Below are 15734 nucleotides of genomic sequence, written 5' to 3'. Positions count from 1 at the left end.
CCCTCCTGCAGTAAGCAACTGTAACACTGGACAAATTCATGAAACTGCAGTTTTCAGAAGCTGGGCAAAAGGCAGTCTGTACTACTGATGACTGTCCCAGCAAGGCCTTCTTCAAACAGTACGTCTGTGAAATCTCCCCCAGTCCCTCCACCTTGCCAGAAGTTATCAGTTTCCCTTCTGGGCTCCTACACATCTCGAGGCATATAAGTTATATCACACGGATCATGACAGTGCAATTATCTGTTTGTACATCTCTGTCATTCACCGGAATGTGAATGGCACACAGTACGAACTCAGTAAATCTCTGTGAAAGCAACAAACAAAAGAATTACACCGACGACTTAGATAATTAGCAAGAGTATTCTAGCTGCCAAAAATGGGAATATTAAGAGGTAAATGATAGGATACGGTTAATGCTATCATATCTTTTTTCAATAGATAATTTAAAAGTAGGCAAACGAAACAAAATGTCTGGGCAGCCAATATGAACAAGAGCCAAGATTATAAATTCTTCAGAGCGGTACACATTTAAGCAATCTTAGTCTTTCCTGAATTTCAAAAGCAGGTGAAAAGTTTCATTATGTGTCTCATTACTACAGAGGCTATGACCCCAAGAACTGACCAATGACATTACGTGGATACTGGCACAAGAGCAAAGATGAAGAGCAGCCTACAGACCCCTCTCAGGAAGCCAGACTGTTCGAATTGGAGAGTAAACTACTTTTGAAATGTCTTGGGTAACAGTCAAGTTTGGTGTCTGCTGCTACTTCAGAATGTACCCAGTACGTCTTCCTCACACAGAGAAACCCGACAGCCTTTCCAGCACTGGGTCTGCTCCTGACACTGTCAAAACACATTCTAGAATGACACTTGCTTTGGGGACTTGGCAGGCACCTCCAAAGTTGCCAGAGAAGGAAGAAGGGTGACTTCTTCATCATCACAGAGCACCGTGGAACCATAACTACTGCAAACGTGAGAATCAGTGCAGCCTGAGGAGAATTTTCCCCTGAGGGTTGGATTTTTAAAAAGACAGTAAGATGATTCAATAGGTATTTCTATTTAAATGTACCTTTTTCCCAACAGCATATATTACATTTCAGTATCATCATTTAAATGGTGCTTTCCTGCAGCCAGGCTGCTGCTAGCACTGGATTCTGCAATACCCAGAAATCCCACCGAATGGCTGGCAGATGCACTTCTGACTCTTTTCTCTTGCTCCTAATACTGACGACACTGGCGATGACAAGAATACCTGACAGTTGTAAGGTGCTGCATGTCTTTATGTACCTGGTTGTCCTGGGGAGTCAGTCCCTCTTGGCCAACTGTGACAGCAGAGATCCGAAACAGTATCAACACGGCAGAGAGATTCCAATGACTTTATTCTCCTTTAAGGCATCGGCAACTCTTAAAGAATAAGTCAAACCATCTCAGGGCAGGCTTAGGCCATTCAGACCATCTGCTCTAAAAAGAAAACAAGTAATTACAAGGCTTTACAAACATTTTAGTTGAAGGAAATGCCATTTTTTAGGTGGTAGTAGCAGGCAAAAACAGTCTTCCTGACAAAGCTTCAGAAATTTTCTGCTTAAAATTTTTAGAAGCCAGTTTATACTCCTTCTTGTCCATATCGTGATTCTAATTATTTAAACTGAAAAGCATTGTGCAATAAAAGATAACAATTCTGAAGAAAATGCCATTTTGAAAGTGATCTACGTGAAAGTCACAAATAATAAATGTTATTCCCAAATAATAAATGTTACTGTTTCTTTTATAGCAACTGTCTGGTTCTATTTTCTTGCCTCTTTAGAATATGGAGCAAACGAGGCCAAGGTTTTGGGTTTGCTTCCCAAGTAAGGAAGTTAACAACAGAGGGAAAAGAAAAAAGTCTCCATCGTTAGTAACAGTACCCCTTTCCCAAAGGGCCCTCTGCTGCGTTTGTCTTTCGGATCAGCAGATGAGCGCCACATCACTGCTCATGAAAAACAGCCCAGACGTTACACAGCTATAACTGGTCACCAGAGGCAAAGGCCACAGAGAGCTCGAGCACCACACAGACGGGAACAAGCCACTGATGGGGCAACGTGGAGGCTGCCGGCGACTTTGCTGAGATCACTGCCATGAGCGTGTCCCCGTCTCTGCCCTCCTCCCACATCATTCTGCTGTGCAGCCGCAGTTTGCCTGGGACAGGAAGGGGCAGCAGGAAGCACTGGAAGAAGAAATGGTCCATTCTTCTGGTGGCTTTAGATGGCTTTTCATTTTTTCTGCCCCTTTGGGGGTAAACTGATCCCAACCACTCTCTCTTTTTTTTTCTCATGCTCCTGCCAGCCTTTCTGTCTACCTACAAAACCCGAGATCGTGACTGCAGAGTCAGTGCAGGATCTCATCATTTCGGGTTCAGCAGTCCAACCTCAGAGCTGGAACACAAGGGCTCAGTAAGGCTTTTTGAACGGAGATATAGAGAGAGGGGGATGGAAGAATGATGGTCGGGTAGATGGATGCATGAAAGGAAGTGACGCTTTTCTTCTTTGAAGGAAAATGCATTTGCTCTGTTGACAGCCAGTTGAACTGGCTCAGTCTGAAAAAGTTGAATTTGATGAGGTAGGGAATGAGGTGTTTAGTACTGGTGACTGTTGCAGGATATTTTAGTACAGGATATTTTCAAGAGCAAAGCCAAAACTTCAAATTGCCAGTCATAAAAGTTGGAGGCTGGGCCCAGGGTAGGGGCAACTAGGAATGCAAAGAGAGAGCAGAGACCTTTGCAGGAAAGGTACTAACTAGCCTTTTATTAAACATCTAATGCATCAATAGAAGTCATGTGTCTGCAGCTCACATCAAAGTGCCCGCTGCATTAGGCCAAACTCGCACAGTTGGATCCAAGCCTCACCAGCATTGTCCCCGAGGTCAGCAGCCCCCTGGAAGAGCAGGGCCAGCAGATAAAATAAAAGGACCAGTGAACCTGGTCCTTTTATTTTATCTGGCCACACAAGCTCTCAAATGCAGAGACCCAAAGGATGGCTAACAGGCTTACTTCATCTTCTTCCATCTCAGACCCCAGTGAGTTTGTTCAGCCTCTGAGGTCAGCCCCGGCCACCAGACATGACAGGAGACAAGATCTTATAAACCAGAATGTCAGTTAACATTACACAAGGCCCATGGCTTAACGAAGGAACCGTCACTGGAAGGCTTCGGTCTCAGGTTCAGGGAATATTCCTGTGATGGTGCCAGGCCCTGTCACGGGGCCTGTGGTGGCATGTCTAATTTATGCCAAATCTGGATCGGGTCTGGGAGGACTTGTGTGCAGGGCTCCTGTGGGAAAACTCCCTCCTGGATTCCAGATTAGGTCACGGAGGCCACAGCGTTAGGTAAGCCCCGCAGGTGAGCCCCGCAGGTGACCGTTTAAAGGACGACCCGGCTTATCGTGAGCTTTCAACTTTCTGGTTTCAATCGGGTCCTGACACATAAAAAAACCAAAAATATTGAAGAGAAAAAGAAAGTCTAGGATCTCTTTACTACTTCCAGAAAAATATGGCAGGAATGTTCCAGAAAAGCCAAATTATCAGCAATCTTGACATTAAAGAGTAATTAACTTCACCTGATTTTTTATACTCGCATATCAGGGTGAACTATGGTACTCAAACTCGTGACCCAGTAATATGAGTTCTCGGTGCAAGTGCAGTGATTCTGTCAGAAAAGCAGCTGACAATTCCATGAAATTCACCTCCCCACATGGAATTTTCCTGTGGCTGCCGTGACAAATGATCACAAACCGAGTGGCTTAAAACAATGGAAATTCACTCTTCCGGTTCTGGAGGCAGACGTCCCACAGCAACGTGCTGGCAGGGCCGCTCCCCCGGGAGGCGCTAGGGGCGGATTTCCTGGCCTCTTCCAGCTTTGGTGGGTCCAGGCGTTCCTTGTCTTGTGGCAGCATCACTCCAATCTCTGCCTCCGACTCCGCATGGCTGTCCCCGCCTCCTGTCTTCTCTTCTGTCCCTTTTAAGGACACGTGCCATTAGATTTGTGGCCCGCCTGGATAACCCAGGATGACCTGATCTCAGGATCTTTAACTTCATCACATCTGCAACGACCCTTTTTCTCAGTAGGTTCCGGGGTTAGGGTGTGGACCTATCTTTTGGGGGCCACAATTCAACCCTCTACACTTAAGTGTACTCTGGGCTTCCAAGTCTTTACAAAACTTCAAGTGCTTAAAAATCGATAGCCAATATTCACTTCCTTCCTTTGAAAAAGGAGGAAACTCTTCTCTTGTTCTCTATACCATTTGGAAGACAGCTGACATATGCCTCAAGGGTGAATGTTAAGAATCTGGTACAGGCAGAGGACACAAAGTGACTAGGAAGGAACCTCACTGAATCATTCTGTCCCACTGATTCCAATTTAAAAAGCATATAGAATAATGAACATTTTAAACGAAGCTTTGGACTTGTCGTTATCCACTGTGGTCTAAGAAATACCAGTAACAATAATCCCTCTTTTTATTGGATAAGTATGTGATGCAAAGTTACTGGAGTATCTCAATTGAACTTAGCCATCCACAGCTTCCAACTTCGCATCTTAGAATTTCTTTTCTCTGTACTATCTTGATAATCTTGCAAAGAACTCAGATCGGCCTGGCTTGGGTGTGATGTGCACTCACTCGTAAGCTAGTCAACAGTGGTGAAGGACGAGTCATAAAAAACCATATGACCATACGGCTCCTGCCAGAGATGCATGGTTAGCAATGGAAGCAGTTACTGTAGGAGAGAGAACGGCAAGCAGATGATGGCGCCGCTGAACACTACACACTCACGCTGTGTCTACACTGGACTTCAGAACTGATGGAAGCTAACTCATGGAGAAAAGTTCATTCGTGTACATCCCCGGTTCTGAGTGAAGCTAAGAAAGGGGAGTGACTTGAGCAGAGAAGAGAGGAAACAGAGGAAGAGAGAAATGAGTAAAACAGAAAAACCAAGGCATGCACAAAAATTTAACTAGTAATCACCTTCTGTAGTGGCAAATCACAAGAAAACAAGCCAATGTTCATTGTGAGTTTATTTCTCTGGTAAAGGATGTAAATTATAAGGTATAAAGATTTAGTCCAAATCCTCACAGGGCTGTCTGATGACGTGTGATAAACTGGATGCCGATCTAGCAGTACTGAAGGGTCCCACCTGAGTGACTAAACGGTAATAGGCATAATTTACACAGAGGTAGGTAAAACTGCTAGCACATTTCAAAGTTTTCCCACATGAAAGGTAAAAATGAAAATGGTTTTCCAGTTTTTGGGAAAACGAGATTCAATTAAGCATACAACAAACACCCTTTTTCAAAACAGTGTGGTAAATTGAGGTTCTTAGTGCAAAAGTATCTGGGGACATTTTCAAAGTGCAGTCAGGAGGAAGGCTGAGGGAGGCTCGGCCGCCGAGCAGGTGGGACTTCCGGCGCTCTGCTCTCCTTCCCTTCACAATGTGCATACTGAGTTAAATTCCCCACGTGCTCCAGTAACCATACCTGCTTAACTTGGTTGGACGAGGTGTTTCTCAAATCTATTTGATCAGGGAACCCTTTTTATCAGGACATCTACTTGGCAAACTATGGACAGGCTCCAGTTAGTTTCCTAAATCCTTAGAGTTTCCTCCAAATTTACTCCTGGTCCATGTGGTGTGGCATGGTTTTTTTTGTTCCTCAGTATTTTCTCAACGTGATATCCTCACTTTCATTCCCATAGCAATTCCTAATTTAAACAATGTCAAGCAGCAAATGTCTTAAGTCTTCATTTGGAAATCTGGTATTCACACAATGAAAAAGTAAATGTCTTACACGGAAATACATTTTACTTAAATTTTATTTATTTTTCCTGTTATTCAATATAAAAATTAAGTGTTTATAAAGTCAGTTTTCTCTGAGTTGTGAAAAAACTGATCAAAAATCCTTTGGGGCAATGTACAAGTCCATGGGTTCTTTCTCTGCCAATGTCACTGTCTGCTACAGCAGCCTTTTGGTTGTCCCCTCCCCCGCCCAGAATTTATATTACAGACTGATGCATGAGGTCTTATACTGACATCAATACATCTTTCTTTTTTTTAATACTATAATGCTTTTGCTGCTATACCATAAAACACTATCACAATTATACTTTATCATAAATAAAAATTAAGGAAGTCCATACTGCCAAACTGAGTTTTGAATCTTCTAAATTATATTTGTTCACTCACCTGCCAATCTAAAAAATCTAGTAATTTGTGAATTAGAAATGCTATAACTTAATTCAAAACCAAATATTTTTTTTAAAAATTGGACTCAAAACAGTAAAGCTTAGCATCAGACAAAATCTACTAGCATACCATGGGCAAAAGGCCAACACTATGATATGTAAAGGTCACTTTATGAAAAATCCAAATAAAAATTACTCTCAAAATATTTTGTACATTAGAATGAGTTTACAAATAGTAATTTAAATTTAATGAGAGGACTTTAGGACTTTAGGTTAGAATCTTACAAGCAGAAAGAGAAACAATTTTAACATCGATTCTTATATTGTCAGAAAATTTAACCATTGATTTAAATAATTCTGTTGATTCTTATATTGTCAGAAAATTTAACCACTGATTTAAATCATTCTGTTGAAACAGTACATGATAAAAGCTATGAGGTTAACAAATATTGAATCTACAATTAAAAACGAATCCTTTTAATTTTTCCCCCATGGACAAAGCACAAATACCAAGCATTTTCTCCTTTTCTATCTCCATAAATTCCACGAGAATCCAGAAAAGAAAAAAAACAAGTGAAGGTCAAACCTGCATCTGGTTAACTACGAAAACCCTCAAAACAGCACTAAGAAGTTTAAGATGATATTGGTGCATCCTGAAGAAAAATGACAAATGCCTGCGAGCACTTTTTTCCCACTAAAGCTTTGGTAAATTTGAGTAACACGTCCTGATAGTCTTTCCAGTGTTAATGTTTAGTAATTAGAACTACTTGCAAAACCAGTGCTGAGAGTTGATAAATATGGTGCCACCTGGAGATTTCCTTCAAGTTCAGCCATAGCACTGACTTTAGATGTGATCAGCACTGTCCCCACGGGGGCACCTCCCCTTTGCATGTAGGGGGTGCTGTGCAGTCGGGGACCAGATTGTAACAGGTGCTCTGAAATTTCAGTGAGAAGAGTTGCCAGCTAGAGGGAATAAACGAAAACGGAGAATGCTTTCCATGCTTTCCCCAGAGACGTAATCGCTATTTCACGCATGCCAAACCTAAGGAGAACGGAAGCTCTTTATTGCAGATAACCTGTAAGTTCAGAATTCCATCCTGCATTTTCTTTATAGGAGCAGAATATGCCGTGCATCAATATCCATCTTCTTATTGAATCTTCGGTAAGTTTATAGCTTAAACGGAGAACAGAAACAGGATCCAGATGCTGAACGATGGCTTCAGCAATCTCATATGAGATGGCTTTTGGGTCTGCCATAAAGTTTGAGTTTCTTTGTCGTGAGCAGCTGTGCCAGGCCATTGAGAAACACCAGAACGATGGCCATGGACATGACAATCACATAGTGGCTGATGCTACAGAAGGAGAAAAGATATTACAGGCAGAGGAAAAGCATTAAGATTCCTCTAAGTAATGTTTCTAAATGTACATACAGAAAACAAAATAAAGGATATCAATGACTTTAAAATAGATACCAAATTGTTAAAAAAAAATTTGTTATAGAAATGGTCATAAACATAATATCTTGAGATATCTCCAACAATTGTAGCACGTTATGAAAATGTCTGATTTGTATTAACAGTGCCTATGTCTTTGTCACTAGTAGAAATTGAATTTCAAAATCTAGCTTTAAGAAAAATAAAGATAATTTCCCCCCTCTAATTCTTGGACCCTCTGAATAATACCCACAGACTCCCCAAGATGTCTCCAGGTTAAGTATTCTGACATTTTAGAGCATGCTGTTCAATGCTTTGATATAAATTAGAAGTACTTTGACAAAACTACCAGCCACAAAGAAAGAAAAACGTTACCCAAACTCAAATTCAGTTAAGTGAATATTTTAGTTAAGGAATCTAAACGAATAAAAAACATATCTCCTTATTAATCTCAGAGTCAAAGCTACTGTCTCCCAGACTTTTTGAAAAAGACAGAATGAGCACTATTAAAATTACACAGCCCTAGTTCTTGTCTATCAGCAATAATAAATGCTCAGTTTCTCTTTTTAAACAGACATTGTACTGTCTACACAGACCATGGTTTGATGATGAATTTAGAGTGTCGGAACAAATTTAGGATGTAAATCAGACAAATACACAATAAAGCAGAGGCTTCATGCAGTGATACTAGTATAGTATCACCCAGGCTAAGCTACAGTGCAGATTGGCACGTTATTTATTTACAACGCATACCAGAGTTACACTTGATGATCTACCTTTGTAATAGATTCAGTTTTACATCCTTCAGCAAAGGTGGGAGGATGTTTCAGTAGGCCTATAACCAGGCTGGCTTGATGAAAGGAGGCCATGGTTTCTCCCCCATTCTTGCCTCTACTGCCAGCAAGCAGGAGGGGACATGATGCTGGTTACAGCCCCTTCCCAGGAAAGGCCCCCGGAACAAGCCCCAGGGAACCTGCCTGCTGACACCTGGGTGCATGTAAAACAGGACAATTACCGAAAGGGACATGAAGACTAAGGGAAAAAGGGAAAAGAGGCTGGCAGGTCTCCCTTCTACCTTCTCAGTGACTCCAATTCGGTAGTGGGCAGCCCCTACAATGTCAGTTGCTGGCCCTACGCCAAACTAGGGAAGGCTTTGACGCTGTCAGGCATGGCCCTCAAGGCCGGGAAAGCACGGCGTCCGACTCTGAGCAGATTTTATTTGTAATTTTTGGTACTATTAACAGCTTTTAAGTGAGAGCCTCCAAGTGCAAAGTTTTATGGTTTGACAAGACTGTCTTTGGAAAGGCAGGAGTTAGGATACTCTTATTTAGGATCTTTCTCTAGGTTTATCTTATAAAGTAAATTTGAAGTAGAAAAGAAGAATTGGCTAATTAAAAAACAAGAATTAACACTAGTTATGTTAGAAATCTGTGTCTGGTCTAGGATAGGCTCCTGACCTGAGAATAAAACAATAAAATCAGATCCTTAATTGCTAAACAAATATTAACTCGAAAGTAAGATTTTTGAAACTTTTGTTATTTTCACTGTAAAAATAATGTAACAGGATACTGGATTAGTGACATCTGCCCTAGACTGTCAGGTCCATGCAGGCAGCAATGATGACCTCTATTTTTTTCTCACTGCATCTCTAAGGTCCAATGGAAGGTCTTTTGGGTCTTCAATTAATATTTGTCAAATGAATTATTAAAGAGAGCAATTTTTAATGAAAAGAAATCAGAAAATCTTTTTTTGTTTTATATTACCCTGGAAGATTAAATCTGGACTGAAATCAGATTCCCCTAAAATAGAAATCATAAACATATTATCAAAATTAAATGCTAAAAAAAAATCCCAAAATGTTTAAAGAAATAAAAAGGATCTACCAAAATGAAATAAAAACTAGCCCTATGAGATATTATGTAAAACATAAAGATAAGTGTAATACTGGCACTAGCAGAAGCACAGAAGGGAACTGAAAGCCTCGTACACACTAGCGTAAAGAATCATCATGAAAGACGCACGCCTGTTCTGGCTGGGCTCGCTGTCCATTTATGGGCATGAATGAGATTTGATTCTCATCAGTGCCTGGATCCTGACTTCACACTTGTGAATTATTTTTCTCAGTCTCTGAGTCACATCGCTTAATGTCCTTTCTTCTCTCCTCAATGTTCTGTCACCTTCCTCCCCTCTCAGTAGATGACCGCTTATTTTATTGAGAAAACACTGATAGCACTAAGAGAGAACTTCTTGCCCCGAACCCACTAGCACGCCCATATCTGTGCCCATATTTCCTCTCGCATCGGATCCTGTCTAAAACAAGCTCCTCCAATTCTATTTTGGACCCCATTCCAACTTTCCTACTGAGCACTTTACTTTTGCAACCATCCCCTCCCTCTCCTATGGTGCCAATTCCTCCTCTCCAAAGTGAGTGTTTCTTTCACCACAGAGATGAGCCATCTCTCTCATTCTAAAAACAAATGAAAAACTCTTCCAAGGTCCATGGCTCCCTCCAGCATCATTCTAATTTAAATCATTCTAATTTTAAATTCAGTGTGTCCAAACGCAGCTCTTAATCTCCCACACTTTCTTTCTTCAGACTCACTCTTCCTAGAGCCTTTTCCATCTCTGCAAATGGCTTTACCATTCACTTAGTCACTTGAGATAAAAAACCTAGGAGTCACCTTTGATTCTTTTCATCTCCCAGCACATCCAATCCATCAACAAATCTACTAACATTTCTTTCAAAAGACTTTCAAATCCAGCCTCTTATCACCATTTTGAATCACCACCCTGGTCCAGCTGCCATCATCTCTAGCTCAGAATACTGCAACGGCCTCTTAGCCAATCCTCCTGTTCCCTCTCTTGGTCCCTACAGTCCACGCTGTGGCTAGAGTGCTGTTTCAAAATGTACAGCATATCAAATACTTCCCTGACCAAAAGTCTAATGCTTCACCTTACACATGGAATAAATGCCTAATCCCTCACAATGACCTTCGAGGCCATAAGTGACACCCCAGCTGTTGGTCTCTCTCCCTACCAGGTTCCCATTCGCATCGCTCTAGTCACAACCACCTTCATGTTTCCAAAAGTATTTACTGACATGGGGAAATGGTTAGCATAGAAAGACAAACAACGACAACAAACCAAAACCTTGCACCATATATGGCTGCACATAAATTAAGGCTAAAAGGATGTACGTCAGCATGTCGAACAGCGGTTCTCTCTGAGATATTACGTTATGGGTGACTATCTTTTTTCTCCTATATGCTTTCAGTATTTTCTATAATAAGCTTGTGATACATTTCTATGCAATGTTTACAAATTATGGTAGGTTTAGCCATAGAACTCTTAGGTTGCATTCATAATTAGCACAGAAATATTCAACTCTATTCTGCCTGTTTCTCACAGGACATTTCAAAATGTGCACTGGTTCCCGAGATCAAAATCCTCAATCCAACAAGCTGAATGTAATGGTCTCGAAGTCTTCATATCATAAGGTTTAGTCCCAAAGCCAGAGACTGAAGTTTGGAGTCAGAGGTGAAATGACTAAGTGAAGGAGTAAATCCATGAGGACTATAAAAGATTGCACTACGGAAAGTAAACAAAATGTGGCATATATCCACACGATGGAAGACCATTTGGCAATGAAAAGGAACAGGGAACTGATAGATGCTTCAATATAAATAAATGCCAAAAACATTATGCTAAGTGGAAAAAGCCAGATGCAAAAAGACTACATACCATATGATTGCATTTACTGAAATGTCCAGGATACGCAAATGTATAGAGACAGGAAGCAGATTAGTGGTTACCTGGAGCTGGGTACGAGAGTGGGGATAGATTGTAATCAAGCGAGGGGAAGTTTTTTGGTAATGGAAATGTTTGAAAACTAGATTGTGGTTAATAGTTGCATAACTCCATAAATTTGCTGAAAATTATTGAATTCTTTTTAAAAAATCACTCAAGTCATTTAAAATCTTAAAATGGTTGAATTTTATGACATGTATACATATATTATATACCTCAATAAGGCTGTAAAAAAAAAAATTACATTCTAGCAAATTTTTGTCCTGTTAAATTTTGCTATCACTTTTAGACCTTTTATCACTTTTAATATTTTTAATTACTTTAAAATATGAAATGACTTGATTTCTTAACAGTTTCGTAAAATCAGTAGGTGACCCATCCTCACCTTTATGAAAGTCTTTAAAAAGACACAGATCACTCGTCTACCATACAATGGCCTGAAATGACTGAAGGTAACAGAACATTAAGGAGAGAAGAAAGGACATTAAGCGATGTGACTCAGAGACTGAGAAAAATAATTCACAAGTGTGCAGTCAGGATCGAGCACTGATGAGAACCAAATCATTTAAGCTAACATTGCTGTGGGGACAGTGTGAAGCTCACCACCTTCATGCAATTCAGCCACAAGGCGTTCAGCTTGATATTTTCCATCAGTCAAGTCTTGTGTCATCTCAACATAGCAGAGTTAAAGAAACATCAAATTTCAACTTGAAATCAATTCAATTGTTCCAACTCTTCCCCCATGACTATTTTGAAACAATTTATTTTTATTATTTTTAAAATTAAATTTATTTGGGGTGACATCGTTTAATAAAATTATATAGGTTTCATGTGTACAATGAATAAACCATAATCTGTATACTGCAGTGTGTGCTCTCCACCTAGTCGAATCTCCTTCTGTCACCATATATTGAACTCCCTTTACCCTTACCTCCGACTCCCCCCGCCCCTTTCCCTCTGGCAACCACTAAACTGTCGTCTGTGTCTATGAGTTATTGTTTGTCTTATCTGTTTGACATCATTCAAATGAGCAATTTTCAAGTTCACATGTGTGATGGTAGACAGAGGAGTCTGTGTGTGGAGGGGCACACAGAATCACCAGGCAGGCCTTTTCAGCCTGCACAATGGGTGACAAAAGGCTGATTGTACCCCTCAGTCAGGGTAATGGGCAAAAGAAGCAGATCATATCTGTCAGACGTACTGGGGAAGAAAAAGGTTGAGAAGCATTGATTTTAATAAAGCTTAGCATTCATTTTAAGAGTAAAGAGAGTTTATGGCACTTAATTACATTTAGGAGGATATTAAAATATTATTAAGCATAATCATGAGTTTTCATTATATCTAAAGAGAAAGGATATTTTAGCTGTCATTTGAATTGCAATAAGGTATTACAATAGTGAATGTAGAAAACAATTAAAGTCCAATGAACACCACTATCAAATCAAACTACTGTTCAAACTGATGATGCTGACTCTCCACCTCATATCAAATACATTTAGAACATAAATTTAAACATATTTTTATAGTTATGAAAATTATCTCAAAGGAATTTTCTCTCTAGTTTAAAAAGGCACTTCTCTCAGTATACCATATAAAAGGCAATACTCTGTAACGTTTATGACCTGCTATGAATGAAGATACAGTGTAAAAGATCAAAAGAAGGAAAGACTAAATTACAGCACTGTCAGCCCAATGCAGTTTTACGGCCTGGGCAGGATGTTTTTCACATGGCCATTAAAAGAGCACCTGATGCCACAGGCTTCTCCAGAGAACCCTGAACTTACAGCTGAGTTTCAGTCGATTATATTGACTGGTGTGTATTCCTTCAAGAATCTCAACTTAATCCTGGTAAAATCAGCTCTGAAGATGCATTTTAAATATATTCTATATGTGTATAAAAATATATAAAACTATACAAAATATATAAAAATATATATAACTATACCCATAAACAGATATATTATACTGTCTCATGCCCTAGTAATGTAATCCTTATTTTTAAAGAAACTATTATTTATTAACCCAAAACTAATAGCTAAGGAATCTCTCAAACCTATGTTGAAAACCCATTGCAGTCACCAAGAAGATACTATAAACATTGCTGATACAAGCCAGACTACATTTATAGGGTTGGTTGGCTCCGATTCCTCTCCAAAATTCTGGGACACATTCTCACCATTTCTATATTTATAAAGCAATAAATCAGTGAGGACAATAGGACATCATTCCATTGCTATGAATAATGGGCATGAAATAGTTGAAGATATTAACTGTATTACTAATACAAAGGAGTTTAGAAATAAAATTTGTCACAAAGGGAAATCAGTACAGGAGAAAATTAGGATAACCTGGGGTCCCATTAAGGGAACTGCCAGTTATTGTAATAACATCTGCAAAATGACAAGAAAGATCTCAGCTTTTCAAATATGCATTCACATAGGAATAATTAGAAACCCAAAACTTAAGCCAACATTCTTATAAACAAAAAGCAAGAAAAGGTAAAATAATGCAGTTTTGATATGTGAACCCTATTATATGGTGCTTTAGTTTTGAATCTTAAAGCATGTCCCTCCATTATCCACACCTTTTCCTGGCAATAGATTAGATGCTTATGAGATGCATGAACTACTCCTAACCCTGACACCTGCACCACATGGTTCCCTGTGGCAGTACATGCCACAACTGCTGTATAAGATACAGAGAGATTTTACATTTCTAACTAACCAACGAGGGCAGCAGCAGCAACCAGAACCTCACCCTGCAGCATCGTCGGGGCAACTCTCTTTAGAAAGCCTAACTTCATTAGTGCAGGTTTCGTTTCTCTATCCTAACCCATTCCACTCCCTCCCCTCCCTTCTGCAGTCACGCTTCTTTCTTAAGTGGGCATCTTTGGGATGGTAGAGTAAGAGACAGGGAAGACAGACAGACCAGGGAAAGGAAGAATTTCAGCAGGAATGACCAGGAGAGTATGTTGAGAATTTATGCAGGGTAGTTCAATGCCCTCAGCCTGATGAACGGAACTGAGCTGTGACATCCCCTATCACACCTGCCTTCGGGGAGTCACTCAGAGCAGCACGCCATTTAGCCTATGAGCGTTAGACCCGTGAAGATGAAGCACTGAGAACAAACTGAGGTTTAACATCACTTATGAGCTGGCTATGCCTTTATCATCTTCCCATTTGCTTTGGACTTTTAATGCTATAATGAATATACCAGGATGACAGGCAAAACCAGGACTATTCCAGGTAAAGCTATGTGTAGGGCAGACCCCGTTGTAAAAAATATTATTATCAAAAAATATTTCTACAGCACAGTTTTGACCCTGTATGGCAATGACTGATTATGCGGTATTTTACCGGCTATTATAAACCAATAACAGCACAGACACAGCGTTCACAGCTTCTCGCGGCTAGTCCCGCAGGGAGGCGCCCTCACAGCATGCTCTGCCTACAAGCACTAATGCGCCATGCTGTCTCCCGTGGTCACTGGATGACACTCACAGTTTGTTTTATCCCTCCGCAGGCTCTCTTTCTGCTATTCTCTGTTCTGATGAATATTTTATTCCCATGGTAATTGCGTACATGAATGCAAGGAATAGGGTTGGAGGCACCACACAAGTGCCAAGAAGAACGTCACATTAGATGTTAAAGGCAAGTTTTGCAGTGGCTCAAAGCCTCTCTCGAAATGATTGAGCGATACAGGTAACAAAAATAAAAGTACTGAGTTGGACTACACCAAAATTTAAAACTCCTATGCATCAAAGGACACAATTAACAGAGTGAAAAAGCAACCTACAGAACAGGAGAAAATATCTGCAAACCATATATCTAATAAGGGGCTAATATCCAGAATACATAAAGAACTACAACTGAATAGTAAAAAAAAAAAAAAAAACCCATTTCAAAATGGGAAAAGGACTTGAACAGACATTTCCCCAAAGAAGACATAAAAATGGCCAACAAGCATGTGAAAAATGCTCGCCATCAGTCACTAATCATTAGGGAAATGCAAATCAAAACTACAATGAGGCACACTTCACCCACACCCATCAGATGACTACTACCATCACCCACCCACCCCTCCAAAAAACCAGAAAGCAAGAGTTGGCGAGGATATGGAGAAACTGGAACACTTGTGCACTGTTGGTAGGAATGTAAAACTGTGCACCTCTTATGAAAAACATTACGGTGGTTTCTCCAGAACCACCATATGACCCAGCAATCCCACGTCTGGGTGCTCATCCGAAAGAACTGAGAGCAGAGACCGAACCAGCAATGTGCACCCATGTT

At 40.3% G+C, this 15734-nt stretch overlaps 1 protein-coding gene across 1 annotated transcript in view; it reads right to left on the bottom strand.

Moving 5' to 3' along the window:
- Positions 1-5818: 5818 nt before the first annotated feature.
- The window catches only part of PIGN (phosphatidylinositol glycan anchor biosynthesis class N), an 84952-nt gene continuing 75036 nt past the window's right edge, over positions 5819-15734 (bottom strand). The window contains exon 31 of the mRNA XM_011361068.2: positions 5819-7557. Within this exon, the coding sequence (XP_011359370.1) occupies positions 7434-7557 (124 nt within the window). The 3' untranslated portion in view covers positions 5819-7433. The remainder of the gene's footprint in view (positions 7558-15734) is intronic.

The sequence above is a fragment of the Pteropus vampyrus genome, unplaced genomic scaffold (genome assembly GCF_000151845.1).
Source record: "Pteropus vampyrus isolate Shadow unplaced genomic scaffold, Pvam_2.0 Scaffold62, whole genome shotgun sequence".
Lineage (NCBI taxonomy): Eukaryota > Metazoa > Chordata > Mammalia > Chiroptera > Pteropodidae > Pteropus > Pteropus vampyrus.
The sequence above is the reverse complement of the archived record's forward strand: the minus strand, read 5'-3'. Positions and strand labels throughout refer to the sequence as shown.